Below are 16,919 nucleotides of genomic sequence, written 5' to 3' on the forward strand. Positions count from 1 at the left end.
TCATCTTTTTACAAATTAACAATAATAATTATCATAAAACAAAATTTGCATATTGTGTTCAACCTTGAATACAGTACTTGGGTTAAAATACTGACACAGAAAATGAACTGATTTTTAGCAAGTTTGAACAAACCATTTAATGTAAAATTGGACTGTAGTTTCATAAAAAAATATAACATGCAATATTTCATGATTTACACTGTATTATCCAATTAGATTGACGTTCATTTGAAGATTCTTAAGACAACACAGGTGTATTACTAAAAAACAAATCTGAAATGAATTCTTCCTCTACAATATATCAACCAGTAAATGTTAATCTCATTGTGCATTATGTTCTATAACGTACAGCTCATCAGGACAGTTGACTGGCTGCGATATCCTGTACCCCTCCCTGAGGTAGGCTGCCATCTCAAACGGGTCCACGTCTGCGTACGGCGTCTGACCAAGGGTCATCAGTTCCCAGAGTGTCACCCCAAATGACCACTACAAGAAGAACATGACATGGTATCTAAATAAGATGTTTTATCAAACTTTTCAAATGAAGTTTACTAACATAAATCAGAATGATACTGAAAGCTATAAAAAGATATAATTTTGATTGTTACAAGAACCCAAAAGCCTCTTATTTGACTCTAATAGTCGATGAAATAATCATTCAATAAGTAAAAAAGGAAATCTGGAAAATGTTTAACTAGACTAACAAGTAAACAGAGCTTAATATTCAAATTCTTAACTTGAGAAATATCCAAGATCAGACATAAAGATTTTCCTTTTAACTTTCTTGTTAATAATTTTTGATTGTAACAATAGCGTCATCATTAAAAAGGCAATCAGAAACATGCTGAGTGGGAAAAAATGAAGAACTTCCAAAGTCTTTCATCAGTACACAAAGTGAATTTTTCCAACACATGTCCTAAGTACATTTTATTCAGTCTGTTCAAATTATTTATTTAATATCAACACATTAAGATGACAACTTACCACATCACTGGCTTGTGAAAACTTTCGATCAACGAGAGCTTCAATAGCCAGCCATTTGATTGGTCGGTTCTCATTGTCTCCTAGGCAGTGGTAGTCATTGGGGAAAATGTCTCGACTCAACGCCATGTCCGTGAGCCTGATACCGAGATTATGGTCGATTCTGGGAGAAAAAATGGACGCTTATTACCAATAATACCAAATTGAAATTATTTAAGATCATTGCTCTCTACAACCAAGCAAAAGGTCGAGTATGAAACATTCACTCTGGTTGACAAACATCAATGGGCTACTGTCCTCAATGAAACTGAAAATCACAGTTGGAAGAAAAGCTCATATGACAAAATAAAGAAGGGGATTATGTTAGCAATCTTTGTGAAACAGAACTTAGACAAATTACTGAAAGTCTTTGTGAAGACCTTTTTTTCCACTAAAATCACTTTGTGAAATGGAGTCCCCTTGAAGACCACAAAGAGTGTACTTACATACAGTTCCTGGCTGCTATGTCTTTGTGAATGATTCTCTTCCTGTGTAAATACTGGACTCCACGTATGATCTGTATGGCAATGTAGACCAGCTGCTGGGTGCTCAGGGCCTGAGATAGGAATGGAAATAGCATTAATATGGATATGCTATAGAATGTAGAAATACGTATATCAAGAGAGGTTCTTCTACGGGAGTTGAATGATTGGGTTTTTAGCTTTAAAAAATTACATAGTATTTGTATAAACATGTTAATGTGTGTGTGTGTGTGTGTGTGAGAGAGAGAGAGAGAGAGAACAGCCTTTCGTCAAAATGTGAGAGTTCACATTTTGCACACACAAACACACACGTATAAATATTAAGGCACATACACATAAACAACACCTGCATGTGCCCGCGCGTGCGCGTACGTACACACACACACACACACACGCACACACCTACCTTACACCTGTGTAAGAACTTCTTCATGTTGCCCTCATCCAGCTGTGCAAACACTAACAGAGGCTGGCAGGAGGGGTCCAGGCACGCCCCCAGGATGGGGTTAATATTCTGGTGACACAGTCCCTTCAACAGGCAGCACTCTTTTAACATGGTCTGGATCTGGTCCTGCCGAGCTTGGTCTGAAATTAGGTATCAGTGATTAAGACCTGTTAGCCTGAAGGTCTCGATAGTTTGATAGTGTTGTACAGAGGGCCTGAACTGGAAGGGCAGAGCGTTATTATAAATGATTCAAGAAGAAAGGATTGTGAGGAGAGACCAAAATGCCATCTATTCAGAATATGATATGCAAGGCAATCAAGAACTACAAAATGATTTCTCATATAATACTATCTATTCAAGGTTATAGACTTGACAAAACAACTTCCCCTTATTTATTTTTTTTTCATGCCAGCAGTTCCAGTTTTCATACATTATTACAATTTATATTATTTATATTCGACCTACCTGTCACTGTTTTTATATAAACTTTTTGTTCCAAAGTTTTCTCTGTCTCATCTTCTCCTAGCAAGTAGCCATTGTATATTTTACCAAATGTTCCTGCAAAAGATTACATGAAATTGTATCATTCGGTAAAAGACACTGTCACTTATTTAAAGGAGGAAAAGAAAATCATTTCTTAAAACACAAATAAAAAATCAAACAATCTAAAAATATTCATGAGTCTCAAAATCCAGCACTTTTTGTAACAAATCACATGGCCTTACCCTCCATTACTATTTCTCCAAGTGTAATACGATTCCTCTCCAACGCAATCTCTGACAGCACACTATAGACATCTGGTGGCTTGACCTCATTCACCGGGGAAAGACCGCGGCGCATGTTTGGAAGACTTGCCACGCTGGCGTTATTGGGGGTGTCGGGGCGGAGGTAGGTGTTATTGCCGCCATGTTGAGACAGGGTCTGGAAGCTGCTGGCGTCACTAGAGAAGAAAATGTACAACCGATGAGTATTACTACAAAGCAACAGAAGCTATACCATGTGTAGTTAGAAATGCTCCTTAATACTGTAACAGAAGTGATGGTGTCTCAAAGTTTTCAAACCTGTTATCATTTTTTATTTGTGTTGTAAAATATGATCATGTTAAATATCACCTACCTATGGCTGAAACGTGATTCCGAACTACTAACTTACACACAATTCCAGACAAAAAAAAACCTACTTCATACAGTGTGGTTGGCTGACTACTGAGTCTGTATGTACACACAATTCCAAACAATAAAGAACACAGAACACCTACCTCATGGCTGTGTGATTGGCTGACTTCTGTGTCCGTAAGTAGACCACCGCCACCACTAAGGCAATAATAAGTATAACAGTACAGGCCACTCCTACAGCGATATAGAACACATTGGTGGAAGCTGGAGGAACACTCTTCTTTCCAGTGTCTGTAAAATACATATGCAGAGTGTAAAACATGACATCAAAGGTGCACTATTAACTAATACAAATCTTAGTATAATTATATACTTTTATAAGGTATACAGCTTAGATTATAATTTAGCATCAATATAAAAGGATCAGGCCCTCTTGCACAAACACTGAAATTTTTACAAATAAGATAAAATGTCCACTCGGCCACTTGTGTGGATTGGGTAATTTAAAATTTCAATGCTGAAATTGTCTGTCTGTCTGTCTGTCAGTCAGTGAGAGAGAGAGAGAGAGAGAGAGAGAGAGAGAGAGAGAGGTTATTGGACTGTCTCTTCCATTTTTGGCCAGCCATTCTTCTGAATTTCATCACTGGAATGCTTGGTCTCTATATGGCCTGCCTCAGCAAGAGAAAATTAATATGGACTCTCTATTTCAACATCTGGCTAATCTCCAGAAAGCATGCATATATATATATATATATATATATATATATATATATATATATATATATATATATATATATATATATATATAGTAACATACCTGAATGAAGAATGGTATAATTGGCATGGTGTTCAGGTGAGCGACCTCTGTCCCCACCGCCAGGGTCCAGCACCAGGTGATCTGGAATATACAGAAGTATACAGGACTTTTAAGAGACTGAAGCTAAACCATGTATTCAGGTAGATAAATACACACAGCAAGGTTAAACTTTCTATTACTCTGAATAAGGGATGTCAGTTTGAACTGAGGTTGGAGAAAAAAAATTTGCACTACTTTTAAACTTATTATAACCATAATACTCAATCTCTCTCTCTCTCTCTCTCTCTCTCTCGCTCTGTGTGTGTGTATGTGAGTATGTGTGTGGTATTTGTTAGGTTCAAAGTCATTGAAAAGGTACCTGAGCTGAAAGGAATTAATAAATAATTAAAGCTGTATATAAATTGATCTAATGTGTGCTTCATTTCAATCAACACACAAACAAACATACTTGACATCAGACCCATCGGAAAGCCACACACAATATAAACCAGCTTCACATTTGCTAAAGTCCTGAATCAAAGACTTTTTATGGATCTAACATAAATACAGCCATGCAAGGTTTGTTACAACAGAAGAAGTGTGGACAGATATAATCAGGTTTGTTTAATGAAAAAGTCCAATAAGCATCAATTTTAGTTAACTATATTTTACGAGCTAAATCAACAACAAATTTTCAATGACCAATTTCTTTCACATTTCCAAATGGGTTAAAATGAACTTTTGCATACAGCGTAGAACAATTCTATTATTGCAACTTCCACATGTTGCCCCTCCTCCTTTCTTTCCATCCTTTACTAAACAACTACCGTAAATTTCGTCAAATGCAAGAATAAAATTCTGCTGTTAAAACACCCAATTCATTTTCTCCACAATGACATAACCCATCTGTTACAGTAGAAAACATTGCTACAAGGCATTTTACTGAGGCCAGGGAATCCCCTCACTAGTTTAGCCCTGTCTCCATCACCCGTGATAACAAGGTTTATAAACAAAATGTGATTTCTTTGAAATACAAGAACACCACAACATTCTCCAGTGGCTCACCAGGCACAGTGTAAAGATCATGTGAAGAGTGATGGGCAAAATACACAGTGGAAGTTCCATTTGTGTGGAACAGGTGCTTGGAGTCAAAGTCAGAAGGTAATTGAGACTGTATGGAAATAATCAATGTGTACTTGATCTGACATTAATGGAGTGAGAGATATTAGACAGATGAACATAACATAGAGGAGGACATATAAAGGAATATATTTGCATTTTTATGCCATTTTCTCTTTAAGTTTTCTCATAATCAGCATCCACATTATAGTAAGTTTGTCACTAGTCTTTTCGTCATCTCCATAATCATGACTTTTTCATTTCTTTCCTTTTCAGCCATCCACTCTGAACTCAAAACATTCCATCTACTCTTTGCCCACTACTTGTATGAAGTTTTATAAAAAAAATTCTTATTCCACATTTTACTCCACCTTCCTTACCTCTCTTAAGACATGTCTTCTTCCTCCTAATTTCTATGGTGGTCAGGTTGGAGGCGGAGAAAATGCTGACATTCATCTGAATTTTGACGTCCACCTCCACGGACATACTGCCACTGCAGGGTAATGTGATGGCAAAGGCTAGAATTGGAGAGAAAAAATAGTGTGTTAGGTGAGAAAGTGACTTAACCAAAATTGTGTTGGGTGTGACAATTGCACAATGAATGCTGTATTGGGTGTGACAGTTGTACATTGCACGGGGTGTGACAGTTGTACAATGGGCATTGTGTTAGGTGAGACAGCAACATGGCTAAAATTGTGTTGGGTGTGACATTTGTACAGTGAGTAATGCATTATAGGTGTGACAGTTGTACAATGGAATTGTTTTAGATTTAACCAGAGCGCCATTTCCAGGTAAACCTACTACAAATCCTTCCACACATTCCACAGTAAATTGTATGGTATTGAAGCAGTACAAAAGGTCAAATGGACAAGAACTGTCATAAAATCACAGAAGGGATTCACATCTACCATTTTCTTCAACATTTCTAGCAATCTTTGTGTTGTGTGTATGAACTGTGAAAGATCAAGCGGTCAAAACCTGTCATAACAGCCGTGATAGGATACAAATTGATTCATGTCCAGAAATATTACAGACATTTTCTAACGTTTTCCAAGTCCGTTTTGTCTCCTTGGCAATTAAAAGGTCAAGAGGTCCAGAATTCATCACAGCAGCTGACGAGGATGAAGATACATATTAATCAACATCAAGGTTCAACACTTTACATATATATTTTTATAGGGCAGAACACAACCTTTTTATATTCAAATAATTTATTTATTTATTTATTTCCAATCTTGAATCTGGTTGTTTCTACAACAGGTATTTAATTGTCACTTTAACAAAGCACTCAAAGCTCATTTATATCATTCAAAATCATGGTCAAAACACAGTTATCTTTTAGGTTTTGAATCCATGCATTTTTCCCTTTCATATAGTTTTCAGATTTCAGACAACTACCTTCAACGTCAGTGTTAATTGCCTGCTCTTTCACTGCCTTGAACAGCTTCCAACTGATGCTAATGACAAAATCAATAAGATTCCACCTGCTTGTTGTGATAACCTCTTTAAATCTCTCTTATGTGTATGTGTCAGAGAGAGAGAGAGAGAGAGAGAGAGAGAGAGAGAGAGAGAGAGAGAGAGAGAGAGAGAGAGAGAGAGAGAGAGAGAGAGAGAGAGAGAGAGAGAGAGAGAGAGAGAGAGAGAGATTTACAATCAAAACTTACAACTACCATTTGAATGAAAAATGCCAGAAATTAAGCATTTAAATCTGAAAAGCACACACCATACTGGGTGTTAAACCTTATATTCACCAGATTCACCACATTAGGATAACAGACAGAGAAATCTAAGGAGAGGAAAACTCACGTGTGAGAGATGTGGGCACCTCCCCGCCTTCCCTGGAGATATTCTTGGTCTCTGGAAGCCTCATTGCTCTGGGGTTGGACACAATGATGGACAGACTGTAGAACATCTAGAAAGGAAGAAAAAACATCATATAATCAACCTTGGACAAGGTCTTTGGTGTAAGTGCCACAGTTGGTTTAATGACAAGGCATGTGGACATAAATATATGACAAGACAAACACGCAAATAATAATACAATGAAAAAAAATGTTGGTATCCAGTGTGGAGAAAATAATGGAACCAAGCTCCACATAAATTTTGCAGTCAACCTGCATGCTTGTTTCTCAAAATAACATCAATCTTACTAATTACTATAGGACACCTGAAAACACCAGGACAAGACAGCAGGAGAACACCTGGCAGTGAATCACAGCCATGAGAAATGGCAGGAAGCTTCGTAAGGGACAACATACACCGCAGAGAATTTTTCGCTCCTCACAACACCACATCACCTACTCCAACAAAATGTGTTTAGAATATTTTAACCACAGGTTTTCATTCCACAACCGAGCTCCCCTGGGCTGATTATTAGTGATATGAACTCACGTAACTTTATAATGTCAATATTGTCAAGACAATCATATAAATTTCCCTGGCAGCTAATACAAGTAATCGCCCACTCCAGTCTCATTGAAGCGAGACAACAAGAGGAAGGAACTTGAATCAAGCCAGAATCAATAATTTCTAGAGTGTTAACAATATCTATGTTGTTATCTCATGTTGGTTGTATTCATAGAAATTGGCTGGCTAAAATATTGGTTTACCCCTAGTGTAATGAATGGTTACAAGTTACAGCTACATTAATTTTTGAGGAAATTAAGTATTCTTATTAATATAGTCTCTCTCTCTCTCTCTCTCTCTCTCTCTCTCAGTGTGCAGTAGTGCATACATGACTCTTGTTGCATGCATGCTCGAGTGAGCATATTTGGTCACTTGATGTGTGCTTACACATTTCTACACTCTCTCTTTGTCTTGAGGCCATACACTATGGAAAACTGCCACTGTGACATTTTAATGCAAGATCAGATTACCTTAAAAAACAACTCTGAACAATAGACGTTTTAATTTCTCTCCATCAAGAATGATTAATTACCAGCTAAAAGATTCATAACTCTGAGAATTTCAACAGACTAGACCTCACTATCAATTAGATGGTATAAAAAATTAACTGGATAGAATGACATCCAGTTAAAGTATGGAGAAAATTAGATGAATATCTTCATTAATTTCTGTAGACAAATCAATGGAGACGTCAAACTGAATAATTCGCAATGACAGTTGTAGTAAGTTTAACCATTTCATTAACCGGAATTAGCATTTCAGCTTTCTAAAAAAACCCTGCTTAATATCTTACTTTTTGCATGGGTTGTTTTTTTATAACAAAACCCAGACTGACAACTGACAGTTAAGATTTCACACCACAGCGAATATGTTGATAGAAATAACAGCACATTTCCTCGAGTTTTAGCACACAGAAATCTATCTTGACACTTGAATAATAACAAAATTTGATCTCATCAGTTCAATGTTTGCAGCTGGTGTTCAAGAGCTGCAGGAGAGAGAGAAAACAGGTCCTTTCTTTCTTTCAGCAACAGGGAGTAAAAACATTGCTTTTCACAAATGGAAGTCTTTGTAATTCTACAGGCGTGACAGAAAATTCAAATTGTATTCATGTATAATCAGGTGATTCTGACCTATATCAGTTTATATATGAGGGAGAACCATTTCAATTTTGTATTGATAAATAATGCATATATATATATATATATATATAAAAACTAAAATCAGTCTGTACTAGCAAATGTATTATCAACTTTAAGTAGCGTATTACTCAAAAGCAGAAATATAAATAAACAATGAAAGGAGCTTTCTCATAAGAACTGTTCATTGAAACCTCAATAAATCAGATTTCAAATCACAATATTATATCATTTAGAATAATTCGAGACTCATTTCCATTTTCAGCAACAAAGCATCTTGATGAATCTTCTTATCTAATTTGCCGCTCCAAAACCACAGAGCTCAGTAATGTCATTAGGTCAAGACGAATTGGGACATTTGCAAATATATGGGTTTCATAGTCCACTGAGCCCATTACGATGAAACATACTCATCAGACATTTATTAAGTTAAAATATTTGAAAATGCCAGCAAATGTTAGGTTTTCATAAGTCACTAATAGTGTTAGGTCAAAACAATATATGGCAAATATTTAGAGTTCACTTGCAATTAGATATGAGGAACAGCTGCTTACTACATGGTCACCATTGTCTTCTTATTTTCCGAGGAATTAAATCAAATTTCTATTTTCTGGGAGATCATGCTCTGAACACTAACGAGGGATTTCTAAGAGGCCCTGGGGGATTGTGCAGAGACTCGAGACAAATTTGTGGAAAGATCAGAAATTGATTCTGAGAATCTTTAATATGACTGCAGGGCAACTGTATATATTTTGTTTCCAATTCTTGTAGAGACATGCAATAACAATCAGCTGGTAATGCTTTGTGGAATGACTTCAGTCTGATGCTTGGCGACAAAAAAAAAATTTACAAGAATTACCAGAAAGATAACATTAGTCCATTATTATTTTCCTACTAAAATAGCACATTTTGCCTCTAGGAAATATAACCTCCAAGCAATATTCAACAGGACTGCCTATTTGAAAATAAAGGTGGCTGATACTGGAAAACAAGGCAGCAAAGCTGTCAAATGTACAGACAAAAAACAGAAAATAAAGATGCAAAATAGGTCATTTTGTCAATTTTGATGCAATAATAAATAATGCTTATAATAGCACTGTCAGTCAACACTGAATTTTAATCATGCACAACAGGTAAAATGGTCAATAACATGAGCGGACCCAGAGATATTTTCTGACAGTATTCCAAAGTATCTATTTTGATCCATCCTCCATTTTGATGGTCTTCCAACAGAAGAAAAAATAGATACCAGGCAATATAAACTTAATAACCTGACTGTCTTCCGGAAGTCCCAGAAGATGGTCTCAATCTACCCTTTCAATAAGATTACAGTTTCAGGACCATGAGAGTTCAAATTCACATGATGTAAGTCTCAATATTTGAAAAATGATGACAGTGCATAAAATAATATTACATAAGTAACATAATGTTTAAAGACATAAAAAACAATACAACTGCTTATGTGGAAAAACAGAAATGTCAGAGTCTCAGGCGAATGAGAGTTTAAAGTCACAAATGCAAGTGTTTGAGAAAAAATTATAAAGGAGAACAACAAAACTAGAAAAGCACTCCGAGAGTGCAGACCTCTGCCAAGGTATCAATTGTTGATTATTATTGATTTTTGTCCTCTTTGGCCCACTTCTGACAGTTCCTGAAAATTTCAGCAAAATCGGTCCATAACTTTTTGAGTTATGTTGATGACAAACAGGGGTGAAAATATAACCTCCTTGGCAGAGGTAAATATAATTCCAATGAAGCTGCTATTCAAACTTTTAATCTTTGAGTTTGATATATATATATATATATATATATATATATATATATATATATATATATATATATATATAAAACTTATTTGCAATATTAAACAAAATTTACCTGCATAATTATCACTGCTTCCTTATTATTAATCTAGCAGAGAGCTTAACCTATGGGAGTTTACAGGGAAATATCAACAAGTGTGCTTTATGTAATCTCAAATCACAAGTGTGCTTTATGTAGCCTATCAATTAGGCAAATTACTTTATAACTGAAATTAGCGAAGTGATACCCAAGGGAAATTTATAGACTGACCCTCTCAAAGGTCTTTCAGGCCCATAAGTCACAACTTAAGAAGAGCACAAAACAATAATGCACAAAATAGGAGACTACCACTTCTGATGCAATAATACATTATGTTTAACTGCACAGTCAACATCAAATTTTAATTCTGCACAACAGGTAACACCGATGAGAGTAAAAGCATAAGGCTTCAGGCCCATCAGAGTTCAAGTTTATACTTAGAAAGTGCCAGAATGAGAAAAATGAAATTTCACACAAAATTGCATTAAATTCAATAATAAATGATAACCCAATTGACCTGGCTTTCTAATTTGAACTGCATGCCAATCCTAAAAATCATACTCTTAAGTTAAATATAATAATAAATAACACAGTTTTCTTTTCATAATGTTTGCAGTAGCAGTGCAAAAAGATTATTGTCAATTTTGATGTAACATTACATAATAAATTATAGAATAATTATCACCAATTTTTGATTATTGACTATAAATAGCATGAACATGTAGAAAATTTGATTACCATCCGGCTTCATGTCCATGGGAGCTCCGAGTCCCACAATGAATATGCCAAAAAGATAATGAATATTTCACTAAAATGAATAACTTCCAGAAAAAGAAGCCCATTAGACTGCTTTTCCAACTTGGGCTGCATTTTAGTCCTGTGTTTCTTTTTTGAAAGTTTGACAATCATAACGAACACGGTTTTCCCATCATGGTCATCATGGCAGATGTGGATGATTGAATCTGACAAACTGCAATGATATGAGTTTATTTCCGTTTTGGACACTTGATTACACAATACATGATAACAAGTTTACCATCATTTTTACATAATCAACTAACAATGTTGTAAAGATGCAGGAAATATCAAACACACACTTTTACGTATCTTATTAGTTCAATAATGAGACTGTTAACATGCCTAAGAATTGAATCTGAGGAAATTTGAAAAAACAGTACAACTTCTAAAATAATGGCCCGATAACACTGATTTTCGAATTCAACCTGCATTTTTGTAAGATTGACCACTCCTGTGAGTATAATGACAATTGGCTAAGCTGTTTTTCTTATATTGTGTTATTAATGTTGCATATATGTTGAAAAAAGTGAAAAAACAGCATAAAAAAATTAAAAGAAAATGTAAAATAAAACATAACAAAAAATACCAATAAAGCTGCTATTCAAACTTTTAATCTAGCTGTACAATTACTAACATGATATGAATAACCCTATTGAGTTTGAGAATAATAAGGCACTGTTATTCATCTTTAGCATTAATGTAAGCGTTACACAAATTTTTTTTTGTAAACTTATTTTCCATATTAAATAACATTTACCTGCATAATAATCATCGATTCCTAATTATGTGACACAGTTAAGAAAGCTAAACCGATGGGACTTTACAATGAAATCTCAATGTGTTTTTATGTAATCTCATTTAATACCCACTTGAAAATTAATTAAGCAAATTATTTTATAACCCTGAAATAACTTGAAAATCAATTAAGCAAATTATTTTATAACCCTGAATTAACTGCCTACTATCCATATACATTTATTGCACCAAATAGCACTGTACTGCATTGCTTTCAAAACAGAAAACAATTACGATGGTTTTCCAACACAAGCTGCACTTCACTCTTTTCAGTAAGGTTGATTATCATAAGTAACATGGTTTTCCCTTAATCGCTATCCTGGCAGCAGTGTCCAAAATAGGGTTTTCTTTAACTTTCATGCAATATAACATAATACTTAACAGCAAAATGACCATCAAATTTTTTATAAAAAAATAAAAGTATCATGGATATTCAGAAAATGTGATATGGAAAGGTCTCCAGGGACATGGAAGTTAGGGTCACACTTTCAAAATGCCAAAATGTTAACAAGAGATAACTGTACTGAAATGATTTTCTTTCCATTTTCAACACCTTTTTTACATAAAACCATCATCAATTAACTGTCATTTTTAAATTATCAACTAGGAAAATTGTTGACATAGGAAAAATATCAATAGAACAATTTATAATGTCCAATTAGCTCCATTTGGAGATTCTGAACATAGTGAATGATTGAATCTGACGAACTGCAATGATGAGTTCCTTTCCATTTTTGATACTTTATTACACAATGCAGGATAATAGGTTTACCGTCATTTTTATATAATCAACTAACAATATTGTTAAGAAGCAGAAAATGTTAAAACAACACTTTAACATATCCAATTAGTACCGTTATGAGACTGTTAACATGCTTAAGAATTAAATCTGAAGAAAAACCACTTATATACAAAAAGGCTAATAACTTCATCAAAACTTAACTGATCAAGCTTATTTTCAAACTTGATCTGTATACTGGTCAGATTGATCACTCCTGTGAGTTGCAAGACAAAAGGCTGATTGGTTTTCCTTAAAATGCGTTATCAGTGTTGCATGTATGCTGAATAAAGGGAAAAAAACAGCATTACTTTAGTAAAAATAGTCCAATCATGCCAATTTTCAAACTTGACCTGCGTATAATAAATATTCACCAGTTCTGTAAATTTCAATCCAAGGAAAGGAAAAACATTTTTACACTTATCATGTTATCGGTGTTATAAAAGTGCTGAAAAAATTGAAAAAAAAAAAAAAAAAAAAGAAAACTTCCATAAAAATTGCCCGATCTTGCTGATTTTCAAACTTGACCTGCGTATTATGAATATTCATTAGTTCTGTAAGTTTCAAGCCAAATGAAAAAACAGTTTTCCACTTATTGTGTTATCAGTGCTGCATATATGCTGAAAAAAGTGAAAAAACAGCATAAATTCCCTAACAATAATCGAATCATGCTGATTTTCGAACTTGACTTGCGTATTATGAATATTTATCAGTTCTACAAGTTTCAAGCCAAAAGGTAAATTGGTTTTCCACTTATGGTGTTATCGGTGCTGCATATATGCTGAAAAATAGTGAAAAAAACAGCATAAATTCCCTAAAAATGACCCAATCATGCTGATTTTCGAACTTGACCTGTGTATTATGAATATTAATCAGTTTTGTAAGTTTCAAGCCAAAAGGTAGGATGGTTTTCCACTTATCGTGTTATCGGGGTTGCATATATGCTGAAAAAAGTGAAAAAACAGCATAAATTCCCTAAAAATGACCCGATCATGCTGATTTTCGAACTTGACCTGCATATTATGAATATTCATCAGTTCTGTAACTTTCAAGCCAAAAGGTAAAATGGTTTTTCACTTATCGTGTTATCGGTGCTGCATATATGCTGAAAAAAGTGAAAAAACAGCATAAATTCCCTAAAAGTGACCTGATCATGCTGATTTTCGAACTTGACCTGCGTATTATGAATATTCATCAGTTCTACAAGTTTCAAGCCAAAAGGTAAAATGGTTTTCCACTTATCGTGTTATCAGTGCTGCATATATGCTGAAAAAAGTGAAAAAACAGCATAAATTCCCTAAAAGTGACCCGATCATGCTGATTTTCGAACTTGACCTGCGTATTATGAATATTCATCAGTTCTGTAAGTTTCATACCAAAAGAAAAAACAGTTTTCCATTTATCGTGTTATCGGTAAAAGTGCACGGCGACGGCGACGACGGCGACAGCGACGACGGCGACGGCGACGACAGACGCAGATGATGGCTATATGTACAGACACATCTGTGTCTGTACATAAAAAGGCTTGATGAATCATCAGCATTTTTTTTTATTTTTTCACAAAAGACTTGTTCACAATATCACCTGCTGTTCCACACAAAGCAGCCTCCAGTCTGCCAGAGCATGCTTTTCTAGAAAGATGTAACGCGCAACTCTGTGAGCATGTTTCAAGTTTCTAGTACTCTTTGCACAAGTGCTTTGCCACCACTTTTTCACACAACACTTGTTCCCTATCCAAAGTCACCTGCTGCCCAGAGAAAAAACACTGCAAAAATAAACTGCAGGGAAACTGCTCTGCCAGAATTCTGTCAAAATGATTTCAGTCCCAGTTGTATTTGTTGTTGTACACGCTGGAATTTCTAACTGGCTTGAATACCTGGAGTGCAGGGAGAAATTTGGAGAAATTTACCAAAGCTTTTATGTCCATTAGGGTCAATTAGCCATGAAACTGATAGCAGAAATTCCCCCTCTATGGTTCATGTCTACAGTGGGAGTTACACCAGTACTGCTGGCTATAGGCTTAAAGCCTCTCTTACAGGCTTAATCATAGTTAAATATATGGAACTGATAGCCAAGATTCCCTTCAAATTATCTGGTACAAGTCCATACAGTTAAAAAGGTACACCAATGATATGGGACTTGCTTTATAGCCTCTTCTACAGGCTTAATCACACAAAAACTATACACAGGGTAATTTGTAATGTTCAGTATTGCTGGTTCTTTAGCCTCTTAAAGTCTTTACAAGCTTCATCATATATATATATATATATAGAAACTGTACAAAAGAATCATCAGTGCAAGCATAGGTGATCAACTGTCTTTCTACAAAGACTAAAAACTCACATAAATATTCTACTTTTGAAAAAGAATGTCAATTTCAATTTTGCATAAATTAATTAACATGTATTTTCTATGCTGCCAGGTGTGACCAGCAATCACATACTTTGTTCATCCAGCTAAGATGAAATGTTTCAGTCCATTTGTACAAGAATTCAGATCTAATACAGGCCAGGGTTACGGTCCAGCTGTGAAGGGAAAGGTGAAAAGCTTTCTAACATTGATGAACTGTGACAAATACTAACAGGATATGCAGCAATGGAGAGCATGGCCCACTCTTGGTTCAACCTGGCAGTTCTGGTTAGAATAAAAAAACAAGTCCATCACAGGCTTTGTTTGGGGAAAGTACTTGATGCTGGGATAGTTGTGGGAAAAATAACGGGAGTACTAAAATGGTGTGAGATCGACAAAAGGGAAAAGCTCACAACTAAATCTCTTCCGATAAACAGAGCAAATGTGCCATTTCAAGCCACACGTTACTGTTGTTGGGTGGTTAACAAGCAAATATATCAACACCTCATGGTAATAAATGTCAACCGCTGTCATTAAATTATCTCTCAACTCCAATCTGGCACATTTTTTATGTGAGTTTTATGAGGACTCCTGTTTGGGAACAATGAAATAATAGTGTAGGTAATGAATTAGAATTAATTTTTCAACAGTGGTCTTTTATTAAAGAACTCACTGTCTACCACAATTTATACCGAGCATACAGGAATGGGGTGCCTCTTTATAAGGATTTAAAATAAAGAATATATACACTGCCTTCCTTAATTCATTATTTGTGACATACTTTTTTATTTATTTGGCACTGTGTATGATATTTCATGATTTAACACATAAAGCTTTTGACTCAGTCTCTTATTAGCCTCCCTCAAAGGAGAAAAACAACAACTTGAAAGTAAGAGCTGATCTTTCAAAAAAAAAAAAAAAAAAAAAAAAAAAACGGGAAGTCAAATCTTCCACGTAATCACAGGTGTCACCAGGTGTCACACCTGGATGACATGACATGCCTGACTTAACTCTCAGATCATATCTGGAGGCCGCGTTCACAACTTGATAAAGAAGACAAGTCTGACTGGTTTCATGGATGAGGTACATATGATAAGTTTGCCGTAACTTTTTAGACCAGTATTTTCTATTCACTTTAGTGTAGGCCTAATCTAAAGATTTCCACTTAATTTGTGGGTAGATTTTTCAAAGGAACTTTGACTGAAAGATTTAGACAGAAAAATTTAGTCTGCTTGAGTTCAAACTAACCCCATAGCAGTCCATTCAATAATTTCTGGTCAAAAAATGTTTCTATTATTTTTCTTTAACAGGTGCAATATTTCATTTAAATAGACTACAACATGGATGGAATCTTTAAAACAAAACACAGGTGCCACCTGCCAAGGATGTCATACAAACTGTCACCATCAACTTTTGTTTTATTTGACTCCTAAAAAAAAAATCACAAGGGTCCCTTGTCAGTGATTGGTGACATTGCATGCACCTGCACTGTCTCTCTTTATCTTGGAATGTACAAAATCACGCGTTTTATTTCTTCCCGTCTCTCTCACGGAGATACCATCTTGATTTCAATCAGGGGTGTCAGAGGTGGTTGAGACATGCCACATTTGTACTCCTTTGCCCACTTACTTGTTATCTCTCTTTTCATTTGTTTATTTTATATAGTAGTAGTTGTTTAGCCATCGTCTCATCACACGCCTCTCATTCAGTGCTCTACAATTTTTTTTTTCGAACTTCGGCAGTTTCATTGACTTCCCTTTCTGCAGACAAAGATCATTGCAGTATTTTTTCTATCCAGGTCTTCCTCAGACACACTCACATCCACTTTTTGGAAT

The 16,919-nt window shown here is 35.2% G+C and overlaps 1 protein-coding gene across 1 annotated transcript in view; it reads right to left on the reverse strand.

Annotated features, from left to right (window-relative positions):
* LOC106160592 (inactive tyrosine-protein kinase RYK) overlaps positions 1-16,919 on the reverse strand; it is a 32,996-nt gene that overhangs the window by 2,246 nt on the left and 13,831 nt on the right. The window contains exons 3-12 of the mRNA XM_086998137.1: positions 6,784-6,889; positions 5,358-5,495; positions 3,880-3,960; positions 3,206-3,353; positions 2,673-2,887; positions 2,413-2,505; positions 1,909-2,087; positions 1,467-1,576; positions 985-1,144; positions 350-486 (exon numbers count right to left, since the gene is read on the reverse strand). Coding sequence (XP_086854263.1) covers positions 350-486; positions 985-1,144; positions 1,467-1,576; positions 1,909-2,087; positions 2,413-2,505; positions 2,673-2,887; positions 3,206-3,353; positions 3,880-3,960; positions 5,358-5,495; positions 6,784-6,889 — 1,367 coding nt within the window. The remainder of the gene's footprint in view (positions 1-349; positions 487-984; positions 1,145-1,466; positions 1,577-1,908; positions 2,088-2,412; positions 2,506-2,672; positions 2,888-3,205; positions 3,354-3,879; positions 3,961-5,357; positions 5,496-6,783; positions 6,890-16,919) is intronic.

Source organism: Lingula anatina, chromosome 10 (assembly GCF_051362555.1).
Source record: "Lingula anatina isolate TDL-2025a chromosome 10, LinAna3.0, whole genome shotgun sequence".
Classification (NCBI taxonomy): domain Eukaryota; kingdom Metazoa; phylum Brachiopoda; class Lingulata; order Lingulida; family Lingulidae; genus Lingula; species Lingula anatina.